General features: G+C 35.5%; 1 protein-coding gene across 5 annotated transcripts in view; it reads right to left on the bottom strand.

The window, feature by feature from the left end:
- LOC149528319 (uncharacterized) overlaps positions 1-26,242 on the bottom strand; it is a 109,998-nt gene that overhangs the window by 16,059 nt on the left and 67,697 nt on the right. For 2 of the 5 annotated variants that reach the window (XR_016358457.1, XR_016358458.1), the window contains exons 8-10: positions 25,089-25,293; positions 23,491-24,970; positions 23,315-23,373 (exon numbers count right to left, since the gene is read on the bottom strand). Coding sequence is in view for 2 of the 5 variants with exons in the window: in XM_089808718.1 (XP_089664844.1) it covers positions 23,499-24,970; positions 25,089-25,293 (1,677 nt within the window). In the remaining 3 variants the exon portion in view is untranslated. The remainder of the gene's footprint in view (positions 1-23,314; positions 23,374-23,490; positions 24,971-25,088; positions 25,294-26,242) is intronic. The other 3 variants (XR_016358459.1, XM_089808718.1, XM_089808719.1) reach the window with 3 other exon arrangements.

Here is a 26,242-nt window from a genome sequence, read left to right as displayed (position 1 = left end):
ATGCAACAAATTGGCACTCGAATAGATTGGGTGAAGCAAATATAGGAAGAGGGAGAGGACATCCAAATGTTTGTGACTAACCACAACATGCCACAATTCATTTTTAGAACATGCTCAGAATTAGAGTTGCTGAAGGTAAATTATTTTTTTGCAATTATAAAATTTCATGGATTTGTAGTTAGTTAATATTGATAATTTTATTGTCAATTGACATAAGGTCAACTTGCTTAGGCTGCTAAGACCCATTTTGCATCTCATACTTTTTTTATGAGACAACTTCTCAAGGTGAAAGATGCTCTGAGCCACATGGTCATTTGCCCTCAATGGATGTGTTGAAGGCTTCAAATACAAAAAGGGCCCTAAAGATTAGGGGTATGATCTTGGATGAACATTGGTGAGTTCATGTGCAATATGTATTGGATATCATCGAGCCCATCATGACTATGCTTTGCTTTGGTGATACAGATACACCATGCTTGGCAGATGTGTATGATGGCATGGGCACCATGATTGAGAAGGTAAAACAAATGCAAGCACATGAGAAAGACCCTACAAAATGTCAAGCCTTATGCAGTAAAGTGGAAGCAATAATTATTCATCATTGGGAGAAGATGACTACCCCATTGCACCTCCTTGCATATGCTTTATCTCCGAGGTATTATAGCAAAGCGGTACATTCTATGCCATATAGAATTGCATCATATGTTGATGAAGAGGTTGGTAATGGGTGCTCCAAAGCTTTTGCAAAAATCTTCCAAGATGATGAGATGCATGAAAAGCTGCAGTCAGACGTTGTGTAACACCCAAAACAATCTGATCAATATTCCGATATTCAAAGATTGTTAACATTTTGTTGTTTCCAAGTGCCATAACTCCGACAATTGAATTTTGGATTTCCCTCAAGCAGAATATTTCTCAAAAATGCCATAGCACATTTTTTAGTGAAAACGTGAAAATTTGTGGAGGCACATACCCCATAACTCCAACAATTGAATTTTGGATTTCCCTGAAGCAGAATATTTCTCAAAAATGCCATAGCGCATTTTTTAGTTAAAACATGAAAATTTGTGAAGGCACATACTTCAAAGTAAAAAATCAAACGACCCAAAAAAATGAAGTGCTCAGAAGAGAGATCAAAAACCCAAAAAGAATATATTGTCGGATTCTAGATCCGCTGGCTTGAAAATTGAGGCACGAAGATCGAGGCACCCAGAAAAAATGGACAACCTACTTGAGCTCTCAAAAAACCCACCAAGAATCTATTAAAAAATTGGATCTGGTACAGAAAATTAGTATTTCGAACAAAAACGGCCTGGGCTTAAAAAAAGCTTCAAAACAATGGCAGATTTGTAGTTGGATCAGGCAAAAATTGGGTGTGAATCTATCACAAAGGTTTATAAAAACCCTAGATGCCTGTAATAGGGCAGAAAGAATAGATCGAAATGCCTAAAATGACCACATTTTTGCAAAAAAAAACACTAATTCAAAAACATGACCAGACAGCAGAAATGCTACTCCAGACAGCAAAAACGCTACTTCAGACCACTAGGAGGCAGCAAGAAACGATGCTGAAAATCTCAATCAGAGGAGAAAAATCCCGCAAAAAATGGCCTGAAAACCCTAGTCAATTTTAGCAAAAAACAACTTTATCTGCCCATAAATTTTCCAAAAGCATTAATCTCGAAAAATTTAAGTAAAAAAATTCCAAAGAGAAATTATTTTAAGTGAGTTCAGATACCATATTACAAAGTAATTGGTAAATAATACTTGCTTGTTATTAACAGTGATCAACAGATCATTATATATAAAAGAATAAACAATGTTTTCTTAGGAAACGATTATAATGAATAGAAACATTCCATTCTAGCTAGCAGTAAACTAACAACTAACTAAATATTAGAAACATTCTAATATTTACAAATAGATTACAAATAGATAAACATTAAATAATAATAGACAACTATAGAAGCTATCTATTATTGTAATATTCTCTAACATAATTCAAATGTTAACTGTTGATTCTAAGAGGTTTGCTGAGTTTATTATTTGGCTGTTTTTTGTCATATTCTCCATTAATGGTTGCTAAAATTAAGCTCTTTGGATGAAGCTATTCCACGACCATAAGGGTTTAAGTTAAGATTTATAATCAAATTTTGACCAGTTGTAGTTCCCATCAATGGAAAGCTAAGCTTGTTGACCTACAATTGGATCTCTAGTGATTTTCTTTTGCAGATTTTTTAGTAGAATTCATGCAACATTAACTTCCAAATTCAACACATTATCTTTGAATATAATTCCTTTGTTCTTTCTATCATCTCCGTCCATGATCTCATTCCTTATTCCTTCCCCCTATGATGAGGAGTGCCTTCATTTATCTTGTACATGGAGTGACTAGTCACTTGGTGAAAGAAGTGTCAAATGCCCATTCACACTTGACATTGTTCACAACAGCTCGTAATTGCAGCATTTTAAAATAAGGTATTGCACCTCTTAGTAAAGATAACTGCTTCCTTAATGATTCTTAATTTCTGACTTCTCTTTGTTTATGAGTTAAGCACAGGCCATAGGATAGCCTACGTTTTCCAGCACTGCACTATACCCATCGGTTATGGTGTTTGTACCAAGTCACTTCTGATTTCCGAATTGATAGGATTTGAATCAATGTCAATTGGTAATCTACTCCTACTCAATAGTGCTCAGTAATATATAGGTCACTCAATACAAGTCAACATCTGGATGTTGATATTTAACTTTGACATATTTTTTCCCCACCTAGTTAACAATATTCCAGGCCAGGCCACGAATCGGAAACTAAGCCTTTAATACCCTAAAATTTCTCCAATGTGTCTACACCTTAATCATCACCAAACATAAAATTCAAGACTAGGTACATAAGATTTATTCAAACGAAAACTATTTTCTCTCGACATAAAAGGTGATTCAATAGATTGAGTCAGCATGCCTCTCTAGATAGAAATTGATAAATGAACCATTTTGCATGGACCATGGGAGACTATGATTCTTGCAATTTTTGCTACCTTGACAGTTCATCCCAAGATAGAAAACCTTGTTACTTTGGCTTCAGAAGAAATAAGGAAGAAATTCAGGTTGGATGCTCTACATGTTAGGAAAAGGTCTATAGAAATAGGGCCAAAGGGAGATAAAAAGGAGTACAAAGGCAAATCCAAGGCCCATTCTAAAACTCTTGAAAATAACAGAGTAAAATGTTGGAATTGTGGAAAGAGGAGGAATATAAAGAAAGAGTGCAGAAATAAGAAAAAGAATTTGGAACGCTTCCACAAAAAATTTTGATTCAAGTGATAAGGCTTTATCATTATATGAAGTGATTGATTGACTTCAAATAGTCATACCATATGTCTACAAATAAGGAGTGGTTAGCTCTCTTTGTATCAAGCATATGATAGCGAAGAAGTTTATCTTGGTGGTAACAGTTCATATGCCATTATTGGCCTACGAAACGAAAAGCTGTTCTTCAATGATGGGAGAATAATATCTCTCCTTGATGTCTTACACATTCCTCAATTAGCAAGAAATTTAATTTCAGTTTCATAGTAGAATTCTTCAGGAACAAAAATGACACTTAACAAAAATGGCTGCAGGTTAGTGAAATTTGGTGGCAGCGAAGGTGTCAAAGACCAAGACTCTATTTTGGCTGAATGCCTCTACAATTTATAACTCTACTTTTGTAACTGAGAAATCTGAGAACACTTGTTTGCTGTGGCATCATAGAATGGGACAGATATCTAAAAACAAATTGAAAATTTTGATGAATAAAAATTTGGTTGATCGTTTATTTTATTCTGAAAAGTATTTTAACTTTTGTGAGACTGTGTGTTTGGTAAACATAATAAATCATCATTTCCTAATAGAAAATCTAAAGCAACAAAAAAATTATAAATCATTTGTTTGGATGTGCTTGGTCTGATTGATGTTGATTCTATTGGTAAATCTTGATATTATATGATTTTTATTGATGATCGGTATATTTTATAAAACCTTTTTTAAGTAAAAACAATTCAGAATCTTGGTAGAAAAGCAAACAGATTGTAAAAATAAATGTGTTTATATCAATGTAACACAGGGACTTGCACCCTCCCCTCAAACCTTGAAATACCCATCCCCGAGACATCCCCAACCAAGTACAGGTACTTCCGTACCCAAGTACCCCCACCTCCGCCATTCCATAACCATGCTGCTATTGGGATGGGAAAACTAGGGTTTTCAACTTTGGAATTTAGAAGTTTTGAGCTATTATGCTGGCCATTTTTGCATACAAGCTTGGAACTTGATTTTTATTTTATTTTTGGGAGTTTCGCAACCATTTGGATGGATGATGGGTTTTAATTTCGTCAATTTCTAACAACATTGTTTTTTAGTATTTTTGCCTTGTCTCGTTTTGTGTACCACCCAATTTTTAGGGTGTTTCTTGGCATTTGTTCTGGTCGTGGATTTGGAATGTATGTTAGGTTTCCAATCCAACTATAGTTTTACTTTACCATCATTGGGATTTGTGTAGAAAACATATTCCTATATTTAGGCCGGTTGAGTGAATTCATGATGTTTGGTGTTTTGTTGCCTCATTGGGATTCATGTCAAATCCGCCCTCCCGAAAATAGGCTAGTTGAGTGAGATTGTTATACTTGTATCATTTGTTGCATTTCTCATATCCAACTCTTGCATTGGTATTACTTGATTATTTTGTGAAGTTGGTTGTGCCCACACATGAGCACAAGCGTGTGCGTATGATGGGGATCTTGCAAGACCTGAACTCCTGGATAAAGCCAATTGAGGGATTGTTCATTTGGGGGTTAGGTTGGAAACTTGCATTGCCTACGGGCACTCATCATGTGATGGCCATGGTTATGTAGGATAGGCGGTGTAGTGACTTCTCTCGTTTACCGCAGCCCAAAAGTCATTGATAAGATAACATGAAGAGGTTTTAAACAAGTGATATCCAAATTAATAAACGGGTAATAAAACTTAATGATAAGATAATAGAACCCTCGTATGGTACGTGACCTCTCGAGGGAATTGAACCATACCGTACAAGGGCACAGCATGTGGCCTCCTGTTGGAGTTGAGCCATGCTATGCATGTGGTCTCTTGAGGGAATTGAGCCATGCCAGGTATGTGGCCTCCTAGGGGGGTTAGTTGTACCACACATAGTTTGGACTTTTTGATGCCAAGCGAATTACACTCCACTTGAGTCCCTACATATTTATCATGTAGTGGATCTGACCAGTGAGCTAATGTACTACATTATCTCCATGAGCACGGCAGGTGTGGGCCTGCAAGTACCACGTGGTTGGGAGGCGTAGCTACCTATACCGCTGTTGGGTATAGGTGTACAAAGATTGTCTACTTCCAATTTAAGGTTGGTGCTAGTTATTCACTTGGAACTTATATGTATCTGGAGTATACTCTCATGTGATTTATGCTTTATTTTGGTAGCATTTGATATCATGTTTAAACAATGTTTAGTATGTTGGATAATGCATTCCTTCATCATGATATTGTATCATATTGCTTTGTTGAGACTTCTTATCATTGGTAGATTAGCATGATGGATATTTCTTATTTCATGTGATATTAATGGATGGATTATTGGTAAGAAAGATCTCATGAGACAACTCCAACGATCTTGTTGGCAAATTGAGATTCATGGTCAGAGGTATGGTTAGGGCCCTTGAGGTCTCATGATGCCATTATGGTAAGGAGGAAACGAGCACAGTTGATTTTATTCAGTTGTATCTCTTTTGATAGATTTCTTTCACTGCAATGTGGTTTATGCACTTTTCATTTATTAATGAGGCTGATCTAATGGATGTAAGTATTGAGATGTGTATCTTTAGCTTTATTTAAGTTTTTAGATTTACTTTTATGCTCTTAGATGGTCATTCCTCAATTTACATAGATCCAGTACTCCCCAGTGTGCAAGTTTCATGTTTTCACACATTCCTTCTTGTATTATTTTCTTGTTCTCGATTTTTTGTCGCCCGAGAAGGGCATTCTCTCGGGCAACATTCCAAAGGCTCGCCTGAGTATGTATTTACTCGCATGATAGAGAAAAGTCTCGCGCAAACCTGGAAGGGAAACTTGCCTGCTACATGGGGAAAGCTCATGCAAGCTTTAGTGTGTTTTCTCACATGACAAACATAGGGCGTGTAAGCTCATCTTCTGTAAGTTCGAATATTGGTTTTGAATACCCTTTTGGGTCTTGCATCTTCTTGGATCAAAATAGATCAGTTACTATTAGAATATAAAGTCCACCAATATAACTAGGGGAGGCGGTGAATTAGTTATCCAACTATTACAACAATTATCAACCTTACTAATCCTTAGCCACATGAGCAACATAATCAGCAACCATAACAAGATACTCATACACAATAATACCAAATATGTTAACTACAAAAACCCTTAATCAAAGGGATACCCCCGGTGAGGATGGTACCCACAAAATGATGTACTAATATAAATATTCCTTGTTAAAGGATGGACCCCGTTAGGAGTCTATGAAATACATTCAGTACATATCAATCCCTGCTAGGAGACTTTAAATCCTTGTTAGGAGATTCCAACCCTATTAGGAGTTGTGGAAGATAGATGGACCCACTATCCAAACAACTTCAAGGGCAAGACCAATGAACCCACTATCCAAATGATCTTTGTATTATTCCTTGCAAAATAATAGAAATGAATTGTACGTGTACTTCCTCTTCCTTTTTCCTAACAATCAGACTGCTCTGCTTCTTCTGATCTCAATACCAGATCACCAACTTTGCATTCAATACTCCCTTGGATCGCTCACTTGCATTTACCAAATAGTCTACTCTTATTCACACTCCTTAATCACAATTTGCAACCAACACACACTTTAACAAAAGGAAAATATCCTTCCTTTATACCTTGTCCTCAAAACAATTCCTTGAGTCGGCCTTAAGCCTTTCCCAATTAATTATAATAGGAGCATGTTAAGATAATTAATTATTTCACAATCACACAATACTGTCAACTCAAAGTCTTTACAACTTCTCACACGTGTGACTCCAAACCTTGTGCACTCGTCATCATCACCAAACTGTCCTTTGTCACTATATAACTTTGCACATCACGATTCTATCTCTGTTAGGAGATACAACCCAATCATCAAAAACTGCTTATCAAGTACTCTGTCTTTGTATTGTGTTTTATAAATCAATCATATCTTATGTAGTATGTCTTCAACTTACTTCATGTGCACTTAATCTCATCATCGGGACACAGTGTAGAACACGTCCTTAACCATGCATAACCTGAACATCAAACCTCTGTCTGTATGACCTTGATCTTTGTCTACTACTCTGCCAGTCTTCACAAAAACCATACTATGTTGTCATCAATGACAAACATGGTCATGAATGCACCATATCAATCATGCCACCAATCTCCACATGCTCTAGCAATGATTAGGATATTCCCCCAAAGAAATACCATTAGCATTCATGCTAACAATCACCCCCTTTGGCATTGATGGCAACATAGATGAAAAACATTTAAGTTCCAAGAATACCAAAACAACACTCTACCTTAACTGTTGTTATTCTCATCTTTTCAAATCCTCTTCATCAATCAAATCTGAAATCTTCTAGAACACTACTCTATTCTTCAACTCTTTTTACTAGCATCTGTTATTCGCACACCAAGCAACTCTCAGCTTCTCACCCATTCAATGTTATTCCCACTAACATCAATAATAGTTTCTCTTATACATAGGAGATCTCAATCTCTCCCCCATACATCAATCCAAAGTAACAAGACTCGGACCCAGCTCTGACTCAGCAAGGGCAATTCGACTCGTGACTCAACTTGAACTCGGTCATGATCGACAAGTCAAGGTATACTAATAGAAGTACCTTAGAGAAATATAAAATATTTGATGACTTGGCGGGTCAAAGTCACAAGTCATTTTGACCTGGCAAGGGTAACCCGACTCACCGACCTGGGTGACTCACGTGACTCGTGGCGAGTCTCGTTACTATGCATTACCTCCATTAGACAATCTTCTCCCCTATACATGGTGTTTCTCTATGCAAACTCTACCCCATGGTACTAAGGAGCTATTTTTCATGCAAATTTCTCTTCCCCTTTGACATCAATGACAAAGGCTTCATTATGTCAATCATTTGCTCCAAGTCTTCAATCAGCTGGAGTGTCCAAAGACACTGTTCAAAACCAACTATCAAGAATCGTTGATGACTCTGCTCATCTCAGATACTCCCCCATACAAGAAGCATTAGCATTCAGTCCAGTTAAACAATAGTGCTTCGAACCACTGGACTAATGCAATCCTTACATCATCTACTTAGAAGTAGGGAGGAGCATAACCCCAAGCATACCTCTCAAGTACTCAAATGTATATTTAGGTAAAGGCTTCGTAAAGATATCTACAATCTAATCTTTTGTACTAACATACTCAAATCTGATTTCTTTCTTTGCAACCTTCTCTCTCAAAACATGATACTTATGTTGGAAACAATTGGTTAATTGTGTATTGTCTTTGATGTTACGCAAAATGTCATATCATTGCCAGTCAGTGTATACAGAGCTCACTCAGGCAATGATGACAGTTTCTTGTGATTGTTGAGCATTGCAAAGTTTCCCTAGTTCAGAAGACAGTGTCTACTGAGTTCACTCAGTCGCCAAAGGAAAGTTTGCAAAAGTTGAGTATTAACCGAGCTCACTCGATTAATGAAGTAAATGTTGGATGGAACCAGTGTTAAACTGAGCTCACTTGGTTTACCAAAGGAACTTTGTGAATATGCAGTGTTAACTGAGTTCACTTGGTAAACACAAGAAAATCGTTTCTGAGTTAGTGTCTACCAAGCATGGTCGGCTAATGAAGGATTTTCTTGTTCTAACATATTGAGTTCAATTGAATTAGTTGTTGGTTCTAGTTGACTAAGGAGATGAATATTAAGTATACTAATTTGTATTCAAGCCGACTTGACAATGTGTAAGATATAAATATAAGGTCAAGTTGAGGAATTGAATAAAAAATGGAAGCGAATTACAAGGATAGGCAAAATATCCTTGTTGAGTCACAAAGATACATTCAATCAGGAAGGATCAAGTATACAAGCCAGAATTGAGGTCTGTAATCAGCAATTCAGTTACATCAAAAATCAAGTCATCTCATAGTTACTCTCTAACCATTGTAGCAGTGATCTAAATCTCTTAACCCAGTTGGCTTAACAGCTATTTCTATATCCTCTAACAAGGTGGCATTTCTAACTGAATTGTCTAGAGACCTCTAACAAGGCCACTCCTAATAGGGTGATTAAATCCTTTAACAAGGTCACACCTAACAATGTGTTTTGTAACCTTTAACTGGGTTGGCTTCTGACAGGGCTCACTTCAGAAGAGTGAAAATCAATAACTAGTTGCAATTGGTGGTTTTTCCCAAATTGGGTTTCCACGTTAAATATCGGTGTCACTTGTGTTCATGCCATTTCTTTTATATATATGCAACTAAGTAAGATTAATCACAGATAATATCTTAAAGATTTCAAGTTAAGCAGTTACCGAGTTATTTCAGTGTTTACCGAGTTACAGCATTTGCTAGTGTAAACTGAGTGCATGTGTGTTTGCCAAGTTATAGCAAAATTCAGTTTATTCAGAGTATTGTTTTGTACTAACATCTAAGAGATCTGGGATTTATTTGTGCAGTAACTAATTCACCCCTCCCCTCTTAGTTACTCCTCTTATATTTCCAACAACTTAATAGACATATGCTTAGTCTTGGAATGCAATACAAGACTCTTAAACATACACATTGTACTTGCATTATCACAATGTATGATAACAAGCTCTGAAAATTCTATCCCAATGTCCTTCCGCATTAGTATAAGCACATAAAGTGAAATCACTTGATCTATCATACCATCAACTATAATCAGGTGTTCCCTTCAAATATCTTAATATGTTTTTAACTGTTGCATAATGATACTCCTTAGGATCGGCTTAAAATCTAGCTACAATCCCAACAACATTTGCTATATTGGGTCTGATGTCAGTCAAGTATTGCAAACCTCCAATCATTGAGATCTATATTTCTTTTGCTCAACTGTAGGTGTCTCATCCTTGCTAGATAACTTGTGACCAATTACCATCGGTGTACCATCAGGCTTACAACTTTTTATGACAAATATTTTCAACAAGTCTTTCAAATACTTAGCTTGTAATATGAAAATACCATTATTGTTTTGCACAATCTATAATCCCAAGAAAAACTTCATCTCACCAATCATGCTCATCTCAAATTCATTCTTCATCTCTTCTACAAACTTATCACTTGCTTCATCATTACCTCCAAAAGATTAAGTCATCAACAAATATCACAATGATCAACAAACCATTCTCAATTTCTTTCAAATATAAGTTAGCATCTATCGTACCTTTACCAAATCCAAGTTTTGCCAAATACTTATATAGTATTGCATACCAAGTTCTAGGTGCTTGCTTTAGACCATATAGTGCTTTCTTCAATCTGCATACCATATCTTGTCTTTTGTTAACAGTAATCCTTCAAGCTTTTCAATGTAAACTTCTTCTTTAAGTTCTCCATTTAGAAAGGCTGATTTGACACCCATCTAACACACCTTGAACTTTTTACTTGTTGCATAAGCCAAAACATTCTCACTGCTTCCATTCTATTTTTTCATAATCTATTCCTTCTTGCTGTGAATAACCTATGCATATCAGTCTAGCTTTATTTCTCACAACTTCTCCTTGTTCATTCATCTTATTTCTAAATACCCATTTAGTTCCTATAACATTCTTGTCTTTAGGTCTAGGAATCAGTTCCCATGTCTCATTCTTCACAATCTGATCGAGTTCTTCCTTTCTTGCTTGAATCCAATGTGATCATCTTGGCATGCCTCATCTACAATTTTAGGTTCAACTTGAGAAATCAAACATAATTCCTCATTTACTCTATTCCTTGTCATCACTCCTGTCTTTGCTTCCAATTATCTGTTCTACAGAGTGATTCTTTATCAGGAAACTATTAGGTGTAGGAGTTGCTACCTCAACTTTTATCTCTTCTCTTGGTTCAAATCTCTGTTCACCTTTTTCCTCAATAACTTGTACATCATTCTACAAGTCATTCTTAGTCTCAAAGAAAACTTATGCATTCTGTCTAACAATTCTAGGATTTTCTTCCTCCTCATCAGAATTATAATCCATCATCCTCTCTTTAACTCCAAACTTTTCATCAACTTTTACATTTGCACACTAAACAATTGTCTTAGTTCTATGATTAAAACATCTGTAAGCTTTTTTTTTCAATTAATAACCAAGAAACATACCTTCATTGCTTCGTGGATCAAACTTACCAATATCATCATCTCTCTTTATGTAATACTTCCAAAAATTATGAAATACTTTACTGAGGGTGTATGACCAAACCATAATTCATAGGGTGTCTTGTTTGTACCTTATTTGATCTTGGATACATCATTCTCAAGCATCATTGCTCTTAATGCCTCTAATATTGATCTGTTTCTCCTCTCTGCTATCCTATTTTGCTCAGGGGTCTTAGGTGATGATAATTGTTTCTTAATTCCACTTTCTTCACAGAACATGTTGAACTCTCTAGAAGTAATTTCTCCACCTCTATCTGATCTTAAACATTTAATCTTTACACCAGATTCATTTTCAACTCTATTCTTGAATATCTTGAACTTCTCAAATGCTTCAAACTTTTCTTTAAGAAATGTTATCCACGTCATTCTAGGGAAATCATCAACAAAAATCATAAAGTACCTTTCTCCATAGAATCTGTTTGTTCTAGTAGGGCCACTCATATTTGTATGAACAATCTTCAGCTTCTCTATAGTAGTGAACTTCTTGCTAGGAAATGATACCTTCTTCTGCTTAGCCATGATACATTCTTTGCAAACAAAATTAGTAGGCTTCATGATCTTAGGCAAATCTTTGATTGCGAATGTACTACTAGCCTTCACTAAGTTATCAAAATTTATATGACAAAACCTTCTATGCCATAACCAATTGTTATCCACCCTTGCAACCAAACATATCATCTTAGTAGGATTCAATTGAAATACATTACCACTAGATCTTGTACCTATTCCAATCAGCTTACCATCCTTATCTTTGATAATACAAGTCTTTTCTGTAAACTGCAACTAATAACCTTTATCCACCAACTGTCCAACACAACTTATGCTTTAAACCATCAACAAAGTAAACATCATCAGTGTTAGTCTTTCCATCAAGAGTAATAGATCCTATCCCTATGATGTGACAGGTCGCATGGTTACCAACTCTAACAATACTTCCATCATGATCTCTGAATTTAACAAACTCGTTCATATCACCAATCATATGATGTGAACAACCATTGTCTATAATCCAATCAGATTTCTTTTCCACTTGAGAAACTAGGGCTTTTTCTTCTCTAATTTCAATTTCAGAACTTTCTTCTTTTATAGCCACAAATCCTAGTTCATCATCACTCTCACTCTAAACTCTTTCCTCAAATTCAACATCTTTATTAGCATACAAACAATCTCTAGGTCTTCTAGGCTTGAAATCTCTACTTTAGTTTTTCTCTCTTTTTCGACACTTGGAGATGCATAATGACCAAATTTATTACAAGTCCAACATTTAAAAAAATTCTAACCATCGGGTTCTCTTCTCACAAGCAGGGATATACCTTCATCAATTTTTTTGTCTCCTTCACATCTAGTCCTACTGCTACTAGCATAATTTCCATAGGTGCTTGCACTTCTGGATAAACATGGATGAACGCTTAAGGCACTAAAAGCTGTCTCCAATCTTGTCAATTCTCCAAACTGTCGCAAACTCGATTCTGTTGCTTCCAATCTTCCAAGCAAAGTCTCGCTAGTAAACTTCTCAATGCAGGGTATCAAAAGCTCAATCATCTATGCTACTTGCTTGAATGGTGGTGTCAAAGTTTTCAAAATCTTCTACACAATCTCATCTCTTCTTTAGATCCTTTACAAGACTTAATTCCCACAACAATCTCAGATATCCTACCAATATAGCTTCTCACAGATTCATCATTCAACATTTTAGCATCTAGAAACAAACATATCCAATTTTCTAATCTCATTCTTTTAGTATGCTTGTCCCCTTCAAAAGTAGATTCTAAAGCTTTCCAAATCTTATAAAATGTTTCTAGTGACTTTACCTAATTGTATTCATTTTTACGAAGAGTTGTTAGTAAGGTTTCTCTAGCTCTCATATTGCACATAAACAATTCTCTTTCTGCTTCGCTACATTCTTCAAGCTTCTCTTCTTTCACAATATCTTTATCACTCTTGTCAAAAGCCAATATCTTGGACCCATGCATAGCAGATGAGTCTTCATGTTTTCCTTCTAGTTGTCATAGTTTAACTCCATCGAACTTAGGACTTTCTTTTTTGAAGTGTTTCACCATTAATCTCCCAAAGCTCTTAAGCTTTCTCTTCAAAGACCTGACACTTTGATGCCAATTGTTAGAATATAAAGTGCACCAATATAACTAAGAGGGGGGGTGATGAATCAATTAACCAACTTTTACAACAATTGCCAACCTGATTAATCCTTAACCATAGGAGCAATATAATCAACAACCATAACAAGATACTCAGACACAATAACACCATATATGTTAACTAGGAAAACCCTTGATCAGAGGGAAAAGCTCGATGAGGATGGTACCCACAAAATGATGTACTAGGATAAATACTCCTTCTCAGAGGATGGACCTTGTTAGGAGTCTATGAAATACATTCACTACATATCAGTCCCTATTAGGAGTTGTGGAAGACAAATGGACCCACTATCCAAACAACTTCAAGGGCAAGCCCAATGAACCCACTGTCCAAATGATCTCTATATTATTCCTTGCAAAATAATAGAAATGAATTGTACTTGTACTTCCTCTTTCTTTGTCCAGACAACCGGACTGCTCTACTTCTGATCTCGATCCCAGATCACCAACTTCACATCCAATAATCCCTTGGATCACTCACTCACATTTGCCAAATACTCTGCTCTTATTCACACTCCTTAATCGCAATTCACAACCAACACACACTTTAACAAAAGGAAAATATCCTTTACCTTGTCCTCAAAACAATTCCTTGAGTCGGCCTTGAGGCTTTCCCAATTAATTATAATAGGACCACGTTGAGATAATTATTTCACAATCACACAACATTGTCGACAACCAATCTTTACAACTTCTCACACGTGCGACTCTAGACCTTGCGCACTCGATGTTGTCATCATCAAACTCCCCTCTATCACTGTATAACTTCACACATCATGATTCTATCTATGCTAGGAGATGCAATCCAATCATGAAAAACCACTTATCAAGGACTCTGTATCAGTACTATTTTATGTAAATCAACCATATCTTTTGTATGTCTTCGACTTACTTCATGCCTACTTAAGCTCATCATCAATCAAACCTTTGTTCATACGACCTCGATCTCTGTCTGCTACTTTGCCAATCTTCACAAAAACCATACTATGTTGTCGTCAATGACAAACACAATCATGAATGCAACATATTAATCATGCTACCAATCTCCACATGCTCTAGCAATGCTTAGGATACTCCCCCAAAGGAATACCATCAACATTCATGCTCACAGTTACATGGTGTATAAAATATATCATTTAAGTATTTCTTATACTTAAGATATATTATATATGTGTGACGATTCATTTGAGATAAGTTCTAGCCCTCTAGGAGTTAAGATAAAGATTCTAAGAAATTTTAGGGCTTCGGGAATTCAGACAGCCATATTTCAAGATTCGGCATTTATCTTTTCGCTTGGTGTCTAGTAGATGAGTGGTTGTACCTTGAGCCCTCATCTTGTGCAAGACCACTTGGGGGTCTCTGCATATTATTCCTTATTTATTATGATTCCTTATTATGTTATGATTAGTGTTAATTTTCCAAGGATCACTGTAAATGTACTAAGTATTGCCATGATATTTGGTATGTGTGTTCCAAATGGCAGCAACCTCTTATTTATAATGAGAAAAGAATAAGAAGAGACATATCTATTCAGTAGTTTAATATATTAAACATTTAAACATTGTTTTTTTTTATATAGAGAGGTTTATCAGACATAAGTTGCCAAAATCAACACTCCCTCTTAGCTAGGGAGGAAAAAGACACGTATTACAAATAATATTAGGTTAGCAAGATTAAGGATATCTTTAATGAAAAGATATCCATCATTTTGATATCAAGAGTATTGGTTTCCCAGACTACATGATATTCACCAATTACCTAACAGTGTTTGATATCACATCTCATACAATTAGTATTGGCCTCCTAGAATATATGATATTCACCAATTACTCAAAAGTGTTTAATATCACATATGATATCATGAGTATTGGCCTCCCAGAATACATGATATTCACCAATTACTCAAAGTGTTTGATATCACATCCAATATCATTAGTATTGGCCTCCACAAATATCAATGATATTCACCTATACTCTTTGAGTAATGGCCTTCTAGAATGTTGAGATGCAAAATATTCACCAAATGTTGTAACGGTCTTCCAAAACATCAAGTCGCGTGATATTCACCAACTACTCTGTGAGTAATGGCCTTCATGAACATCAAGATGCGGGATATTCACCAAGTACTCTATGTAATGGCCTTCCAAAATATCAATATGCATAACATTCACCATGTACTCAAAAAATGTTTATAAGATATGTGCACACGCATTCTCATAATGCTTACCATATAAACATTCACCATGCAAAGTATAATCTATCATGATCAGCATAGACATCGTAAGATATCCATCATAGTAGAAAATTAAGTTATTGTAAGATCGTCAACTTTCAATAACTTTAGCAAATACAAGTGATGACCATTGGGAAGTTGTCACTTCCTCATGATGTACACAAGGGATAGGCCCATTAAGGTCATACTGTCACAAGGTATATCCATGAATTACAGTCCTCTTGACTACTACAATTTATTGATCACTGGAGAATCCATCTCAACATGGTTTACTCCCTCTGAAACAATATGACCAAGATCACCCAAGGTTAATTGAATCATATCCTCTATTTTCTCCTTCAGACAAATGTGTCAAAGTCCCTCTAAACATCAATCTTTAGAGCTCCTTTACCCTTGAAGAAGTGTCAAAGTCCCAATGAATCTGGGATCAAATCCACCTTTTCTTGCGATAACATTCTAGAAAAGATCAAGGTAAATAGCTCTTATAGTACATAATGGAATACACAAATAAGAGAGACTACCATAATACTCAAAGATAGTAATAATATTAGGAATAGTCAGATATTCATCATAATAGTGTAATATTGATCCTTGCCTCAAAGCAATATAAAGATTCTATTCTTTGATGGCCAAGAGACATTCTTATTTATGACATTTTATATGCACTATTTATAATTATAGTTCAATTGTATTCCATATCAAATCACTCATTAATACAAACTATGTTATTTCACCATATTCATATAATTTCCCTCATTTATTTATATATAACAATAACATATAACATTTACAATAATCATAACATGAAATAACATCATGTTTTGAATATTGAAATAAATACCTTAGAAATGGCATTAAACATGATTTTCATACCTCCCGATATAACTTTGGTAGAGAATATAGGTTGGCGTTGTGATGCTATCCTATCGATGTGATGTTAAACACCCAAGTCATGTGGCAAATATTCATGTTTTGTGTAAGATGTGTTTCATCATTAATCTTCTCAATCACCCTTTGTAGGCCCTCATCTTTTATTCTCATTATGTAAAATGGTGATTGGTGCAGGAGTACCCTAGACTCTTGGTTAGATTCTAGTTCAGTTTTGGCTTGTAGGTGATTCTAGCAAATCACCAAGGTAATAAGGACTAATTATAAAGTCCCTGGGTTGTTTTAGCGTGTGTGTTGAGTTAAGGATGCTTGGAGTTTGTGATTGTATGCTTAATTAGGTTCTAGAGTCCAAGTCCTAAGAAAGTCAACAAAAGGATAAAAGTATGATCAAAATCCCAAAATGGGGTGGCACTTGTGTTTTTGATGTTTTTAAGTGCTTTGGGATCCAAGGAGTTGATTTTGGAAGGAGTTATGCAAGTTAGGAGTGGAAATTGCTCAATGCGCAAAAAGTTGCAAAAGTTGTTCATGAAAACTTTTCCTAAAAACTAGGAATTAACTCTACAAGAGTCCTAACCCAGACTTTAGGATCTGAACACAAGGGGTTGGCATATTTAAGGTTGGACAAACCTTAACCCAACAGTTGATTAACAAATTGTACAGATTGAGGATTGGGAAGAGCAAGAAAAGATTGTAATTGCGTAACAGAGCCTTCATATAGTCATATATGGATTGAAAGGACTAAACTAATGCATTGAGACTTCAGTATATGTTGTATTCTTACCTTTTGTAGCATTGGTTTGGTTGTTTTGTTAGACTAGCTAACATTTTGCTAATTTCTTGTGTCTTGTTGATTCACTGTCTGATTCAAAGCCAGTTGTGTAAATATGGCTCCGACTTGAGTTCCCATGGTTGAACTTCTATGGCCTCTTGGAAAAAAGTACAAGACTTTGTATATAGTGTAAATATGGGTTTTGGAGTCATGGTTTGTAGGGAAGCTAATTTTGCCATCAAGCCCTAGGCGAGTGTTGAGGCATTCTGGCTAGGAGTTTGCACAGAACAGCAGCAAGGAAGCTTGCTAAATGGATTGGGTGTGCCAATCAAGAAGTGTGGAAGTGAAGGGGCATGTGTCCTAGACGTGTAAACAAGGAGTGCAGGGGAGACCATTGAAGCACTTGTTGAGAGCAAAGAAACTAGACTAGTTCACATGCCCTAGAAACCCTTAAAAATAGGGGTTTGGTGAAAATTCTGTGTATGGACATTTTGGGAGGCTAAGACCTAGGAAATCTTGAATCCTAGGAAGACCTTGGAGGAAATCACTAACCAAGTTGGGGGTTTGTTTGGAGGAATTCAAAGTTATACCGAGAAATCAGGTTTGAGGAGGCCATATTGGGGCAAAAAGGCTACAAGGCCTAAAACTAGCAAAATAGGAACTCGATTGGAAACCCAAGTGAGGAACCATCGAAATGGATCAAGATGGATTGAAAACCAACAAGGAATAGAGGGGAAACCTATTTCTCGCCCCAAGAACAATTTGGGAAGAAGAGTGGCCAATTGAGCCCATAAGTGCATAGGTTGAAGTTGAGGTATGGTTGATGTTTGAAGTTGGTGGAGAGTTCTAATGGGAATAGGAATCCTAGAAGTGATCTCTGAGTAGGGTAAGGAGATGTACCCTAGCAAGACCAAAGGATAGATCTTAGGGAGAGCTAGAAGAGCTCTTGAGAGGTAGTTAGAGCTCCCCACCAATGATGGGTCCCTCGTTCACCTTCTACAATTTGTGGGGCCTATAACCACGGACATATGTGATTCGCCTTTTTTTATGTGGATATCTTGCATTCAGCATTGATAATGGAGTCCAAGGGGATTAACAAATGACATCACCTTTATAAGTATTATTTATAATACTTATATATAATATCTCATATATAATTATATATAGGTTTATCAAACAGAAGCTACCAAACATCAACAATTAGTTAGAAATGGACTTGTATGTTTCACCATGCTAGGAACTTTTACTTTGGGCTTAAAAAGAGCATGTTGTTTGGGATTGTTAGTTCAGTAGTTCCCTCTTGACATTCGTGGATGTTATTCAGATCTCCCTTGAGTATTCTCACAATTTCTATGATCTTTGATTCTAAGTTATAGTTTAGTGCTTAGGGATCTTTGGAAGTGTTTGTAAGACTTCCGCTGGTGTAGGTGGAAATGTGAGTTTAGCCATGTTCACTATTTTATTATCTTGATTAGATGTTTCATTCTTGTACTTGATTACTTTATGTTGATGTTAAGTAACTTATCTTAAGAAAAAAATTATTTAGTGCATGTTTTATCCTTGTGTTCAAAGGTTCTTCAGGCAGGCAACTACATTTGGTAATTAACCATTACTTTTTGGCAATTTATGGCCTGATAAATCACAAAAAAAGCATTGAAAGTCATTGACCAAAATCCCAACTGTTTGGGGTGGGGGAATCACTACATATGCCTACTCCTGATTAAGCGCATATAATCAAGATTTTTGTCATTTTCTATTTCTATACACTATTAATGTATATTACTAGTCAAACTACTACATAATATTAATTATAAATTATAGGGATTTGTTGCTTCACCATTAAAGCGCCAACTAATACTGCATAATAGTTATGATTACAAATTAGGGTATAATATTAAATTATATATTTGGTCTAATCAAAATCTCTGAGGTGAGGCATTCAAAGAGCTCGGGGCATATTGAAACTGCGACTTGAACAAATTCATTAGTTGCTTCGACACTATCTCACATAACCCCCACAATTTAGGATGATTAAGACCCTTCCAGATTTTGTTGATGATTACTATTGCTCATCTCACTCCTCAATTTAGGGTTTTCCAAATGTCAGAAAGAAAACTAAAAGGGAAAAATTACCAAAATAAATCTACTCTGATTCCGCAATAACTTCACTTCCATCTTGAAACAACCCTATTTCTAAGTTATTCATTACTTTGTGTGTTTTTTGTAGGATTTTGTAGATTTTAGCAATAATCTTTTACATTTTATGTCATTTTCAAGGGATTTTAATGTGCTTTGAATGCAAAAAGATCATTTCAAATTGGATCAACAATTATTTCATGAATCTGCTAGCTCTAGGATTAAGGATTAATCAGCTATAATCAGGATTTTTGCAGATTTTGGCTTCTATGGTTTGTACTGCTTGTTACTTCATAAATCAAACTCTTTATGAGATGTGGACAAGTAGAAAAGCCAGGTGTTTCATATTCAAAGGTAAAGTGATGTATCAAAGGAAAAGTTATCTAAGATGGACCCATAGACCAAAATGCATTTTCATAAGTTATAATTAGAATATATAAGATTACAAGTTTTGAAATCCACTGATCAAATTCTTTTTTTTGTAGAGATCCGATATTCAATTAACTTAGAACTATTCCTATACTCGATCAAAGTAAAGCACTACAAGTACACAATGCACTTCGAATTTTAGCAGAAAGATGCAAAAGTCGAACAAGAACACGAGGAAGAGGTTGGAGAGGAAAAAGAGGACTCTAGTGGGAGTTTTAATGGACTAGAGAGGTGAAACAAGAAGATTTTGAAGAACAAGAAGTGGAATCCCATACTCCACCCTTGAGAAGATCCTGAAGGAAAAAAAATATCTGGTTCACGATTATAATCCACCAGATTCATTGTAATTTTATTTTTTTAGTATTGATGATGAGCCCGAAGTCCTATGGGAAAGTTGTTCTTTCAAAAGAAAACGAATCTTCGCAAAGTTATAAAATAGGAGATGACTTCTATAGATTGATGTGATACCTAAGATCTTGTTCATTTCTCCATGTGAAGGAAGGCTATTGGTCACAATAGATTTACAAAAACAAAGTTGGAGCAAATGGGTCATTGGAGAGACACAACGCCAAACTAGTGGCCAAAGGCTACTCCAAGAGAGTTGATTAGTGAGATTCTCTGGTGCTGATAAATTATCTTCAATTACATTTCTCTTATCTATTGCTACAGCATATCAGTTTGAGATTACTAGGCGACAGACAAAAGGGTTTCAAGTAAAAGGAATGAAACATCTAGTATGCAAATTGAAAAGGTCTCTCGATGGTTTGAAACAATCATCTTGAATGTGATATAAAATGTTAGATAATTTGTGCTGAAATTTGGGATTTGTTAGAAGGAAGACCATTGTATATGTGTTGAATGTATTGATGATCAGATGCTAATCATTGCCTCGTGTGTGGATGATATGTTGTTTTCCTTCAGCACAAGGATTGGTGCCTAGGAGAGTATAGAAATGTTGCTTCTAATTCCTAAATGTGGATGCCAAGTTTGGTGCCTATGAAAGAGAGTTAAAGGAGGGAATTAGAATATGTTGTTTCAAATTTCAAGGAGGGAAAACCAAAGGGCGAGGAGTGGAGAATGAAAGAAGCAGATTTGGGCTCACAGGGTTTCTCTACAACTCCATATATTGGACCTGTCAGATGGCAAATGCTGTGAGGTGTTTAGTATTACACAGAAGCTGCTAGAATCAGTAGTAGAATGAAGATCATCGAATATGTCTCATGCATTTAGAGATTAATATAATCTTAGACTCTGGATCTGGCCCTGCTGTTTCCAGACAGACCTGTGACGAATTTCAGGGATTCTTGGGTTTTTTTTTTCACAAATTTTTCAGGAGTTCTGCTAGCAATTTTGTCTGCGCAGTCATCAACGTTTTTTTTTTTTTTTTTTCACTTCTCATACAGTGGCAATCTTATAATGTTTTGTTGAGAGGAAATGAAAAAGCAAGAAAATGAAAAAGAAATCCAAGTATGTCAATTGAAGTAATTTTACCAAAATAGAGAGCAATCATGCAAAACTTAAAGAGGAAACAGGAGCTTTTGAAAGCAGAAAGGCAAAGGAAAACCCCTTATGTATTCTGAATGAAGGCAAAGACGAGAGACAGGGAGAGAGGGAGAGGAAGAGGGTGAGGGAGAGGGCAGGGGAAGGGAGAGAGGGGGTGTCTAAGTACAATGATATCAGAAGTGAAGAAAGAGAGGATAGTCATCTCTTCAAAAGAGATATGGAAAGGAGTTACAAAGCAACTCTTATATTTATGAATGCCACAATTAACAATATGTCTGTGCAATGTATCACCACACTCATAAGGACAATAAACTAGTATTCCATAATAAAGGAAAATAAAAGAAATAACTTGTCTTTACACGTGTACAAGAGGTCAAATTATATGTAGGGATTCCAATGAATATCTGAAACTAAATACAAATAAAGACACCTAAGCCAAGTAAATATTAAATACTCTACCATTTGTTAAATTTTCCCAGAATAACATGGTCGCCTATTACTTCATGCAATTAATTTTTTTCAAAGAATAACGTGATCTATTACATTCTCATCCAACAGTGACTTAAAAAAAATATAACAATATATTAATTAAAATACATATGATAATTTTATAATTGTATAGTATATATTTATAATTAATACATATTAACTATGTTACCAAATTCTTCCTTGGCACCCAATGTCTGGTCCCATTCTTGCAAAAGTCTGGTCCTTGTCATATTCTTGCAAAAGTCTGTCCAAATTCTGCCAGACGAACCCTACATAAATTTTGCAGTTTCTATGGCAAATTGCCAAATCTGCAACAGGACCCAGACTGAATTTTACCAAAATTGGAATTGTTTTACTTTGTTAAAGTTTGTTTTGGTCCATCTTAGTCAATCCAATCCTTCAACCCTAAAATAGACCACAAAAAAAGCTACAAAGAGAAAACATATGCTATTTGGACTAAAACACTAATATATGCTATTTGGACTAAAACACTAATATATATATATATATATATGGTGGTGTATATTGCTATGTTGCTTTACTATTAGCATAGTGGCGTATGAACTTATTTTCTGCTGCATATACATATACATATCATACACATATACATATATAAAACATACCTTTTTGTATGGACAAACCTAAAACGAATTCAAACCCACCCCTAAAAAATCTTGAACAAATTTCGAACCCGCATCCAAACCAGAAACTTAGCATATTAAATATTAATAAATTATTTATACTATATATATTACATAAATAAAAAGATCTAAATTTATTAATGAAATTTTATGTATATGTACGGACAAACCCAAAATGAACCCGTACCACCTCCAAACACATTTGATAGAACCTGTGAATTTGAACTATGATTCTACAAGGTTCGTTCATTTTATTAAATGGTTTTTTATTGGCATAACCTCCATTAATAGTAGTATATTACAACTAACCTTTCTTGGATGTATAGTTTCTCATTATCAAAAGTATTAATTTCAGATTTGTAATCAGATTCTGAGGCTTTTATTTGTATCATTCAAGTTTACTCCTAACATGCCACACCATATGGATTGTTGTTAGTAAAAAGCATTTTTCAAAACAGCGAATTTGGAAGTTTTTTTTTTTTTTGAATTGTCTATAAACATTGTTTGTTTAGCCGTCCCATTTTAAAATGTAGAATGACAACATTTGAAGAAATATCTGCTCCTTTAGAATTATGGTTATGAATTGCATTCAGTTACATTTATCAACACACAAACAATAGAAATGATTATATGATCTTACAGACCTTTCCTTTGAAACAGCAACGGATCCAGTGGAAAATATTGTAGTCCACTACCATCTTTCCTATATATCGAATAGTGAAATTATGAAATTCTAGAACCGAATCGATCGTCATTAAAAAGGTAAGCCACAAGAATTACTTGTAGGAAAAAACAAACAAACGAGGAAAATGAAGCTTACTTGTGATTTTATGAATTCAAATTTCTTTCTTCCAAATTAATATCCTTTTCGCAAGGATTGACTATGCTATGAAGATGTGTGTTGCCTCGATCAGATACAGGATCTTTAATTGTTGCCATTCCATTTATACGTTGTTCTATTTGAAGTCTTTCCAAACAAGAATCCAATAACTCTTTAACAAACATATCTACTGATTCTTCTTCTGAATAGACTCTTCCTTGAAAATCCATACAGGATGGATTCTGTGTATCAGCTCTCGTACTGACCAGTTGAAGCATAAATCTTTTTTCCTCTAATGCTGTAATACTCCCTGACTCTCTATCATTCTCTAATCTCATTTCGGAATTTCGTGACAACCTTGAGGTCCCACTTGTTTTTAGCATGTTAACTTCATTCATGCCGTCAGGAATACACAATACAGATTCAGTTACTGACTTTTCCAGCACAGGAACATCAGTACCACCTTCCTGTGCTTGAGCATCCATTTCTAAATATTTCGGGTAACGTGAGATTCTTTCTTCCTCCGATCCATATCCCCTTTCTATATCTTTCTTGAGTGTACATATTTCTTCTTCCTTAGGTAATGTAGTACAAACTGCTGCTGACTTCTTATCAGTCATAGGAACAAGTTGTGCAGATGCAGAACTTATCTTGTTCAATGCTGGAGCTTCAGGAATATCACTCCCCATTTGGGAAGTTAAAGACAAACTGCTATCTGAATGAGCCACTGAACTTTCTTCCACCCTTATCAACATGTTGGTGCCATATGTTTCAGTATACATTTCTTCAACTTTTAGGCAACTGAAGGGTCTTTTCTCAATTCTTCTCTGTATTTCCATATTCATTTCATTTTCTTTATGCAAGATTAAACCATCCACTAACTTATCGGTATTAGTTGTGTCGTTGGGGTCATGATGTAAATATTCCATCTTTGTCTTGTCCAACACTGACACTTCTGCACCATCTCCCTGCAACTGGGCATCTGAAACAGTTTTGCTTGAATGTACAGCTGATATTAATTCCATTTTTGTCAATGCATTGTCTGAACCTCTCCAGTCTTTCCTCTTTTTGGCATTAACCAGTATCTCATGGGATGTGATCTCTGTTGTTGCATCACCGCCAGTTATATAACTAGGGATGCGAAATAAAGATTTGGTACACACCTTCTCCAGAGCTGAAATTTCATTATTTACCTGTGTTTGAGAATCTAAAACATCTATCCCATGACAGCCCAGTGTTCTTTCATTGTCTGCTATCAATGTACTCTCTAAACTATGCTCACTCTTCAGTTCTTCACCCTTAGCTAGCAGTCCAGAAGGTGGAGTGTGTACCATGGTACTGCCATCTTCAATGTTATTCCAGACAGAAATGGCAGAAGTAATATCTGATTTCTTTAGTTGTGGACTCTGGGCATCATATCCCTGTGCTTGAGGAGCCATTGTATTGTCTTCAACAGGTGTGCTCCGATCTAGTTGTTCTCCTCCAAAAACAATAATTTATATTAGGCCAAAAAACATGTTACATAACAACTCTACATATTGACATGCTAATTAAAGGCTGCTAAAGATTTTATTTTATAATACAAGGAAAACAAATACCTGCTGGACTGCACGATGGGATTTCTGGTTTAAAGATGTATTTTTGCAATAACGTGGTTCCAGGAAATGTCATCATGTTCACATTTTTTAGTTCCTGTTTTTGTGAATCTTCCAATGGCTTGAAACCAAAAACTGTAGACCAATACTCTAGAAGTTCAGGTACTGCCGATAATATGAGCTTTTCCACATTTAGTGATATTAGCATCTGTTCAAGTAATGATATCAGAGGTAAGAATATACGGCTTACAAAAGTGATATAAGCATAAGCAAATGGCAAGAAAGATTGTAATTCATGCATAGATTAGAGAGCATACGGACACATCGTGGGAGAAATGTACAAAGGTCAAAAGGAACCAACTGAACTAAATACCTCAATACCGGATACATGTTTTACTTTTATTGAGAAAATGATATTCCTTCCAGGATAATGGATGTCCATTAGTTTTAAAGAAGCTACTCAGATCCAAACTAGACATCATGAAACAACTATGATAATATGGAGTATAATCCATGCACTAAAATCAATGACTGCTGATAAATTTCGGAACTCGAATGAGGCTATTAAAATGTTCATAGAAACTACTAATTTTAACATGGTGATGTGACAAGCTCGAAGTTAATTATGTTCTAACCCTGATTGACATATAACATTAAAACCCACTCAAAAGATGGACTGACAAGATTTGTCCTTAGCTATAATCACAATAAGAAAATGACCTCAGGAATTAGTGATGCTTCACCTAACTCTCCAAATGTGCAAATCAGACCAAGAGTGATTCAAAATCAAATGTAGCATTAACACTTCCCATAGAATTCATCAATTAATATTAATTTGTCAATAAAACTCTTTTTTGAAGCAATTCAAGTAATGACATGGAAGGCATTGATGAACATGCCACTTTTAAAATGAAATCTCTGTAGGGGAAACAGTAACAAATCATACTCAAAAAAAAGTGAAGTTACCAAATCATTGCATTGCAGGCTGATTCCAGGTATGAAACCTGCTGGAATCTGATCTGAATTCAAATCGCCATGGTTTCATTTAGGGTACAAAATTTCTGTGCTCGAAACATTTTTTAGTTTGACATATCATAGCCGACCGATTCCAGCAAGAAAATGCATAATTCTAAGCGTTTCAACTGCAAGCCTCATAT

The sequence above is a fragment of the Cupressus sempervirens genome, chromosome 11 (assembly GCF_028749045.1).
Source record: "Cupressus sempervirens isolate cs-2001-9-10 chromosome 11, ASM2874904v1, whole genome shotgun sequence".
In the NCBI taxonomy this organism is placed as follows: Eukaryota; Viridiplantae; Streptophyta; class Pinopsida; order Cupressales; family Cupressaceae; genus Cupressus; species Cupressus sempervirens.
Note: the sequence above shows the minus strand (reverse complement) of the source record. Positions and strands in the feature narration are given on the sequence as shown.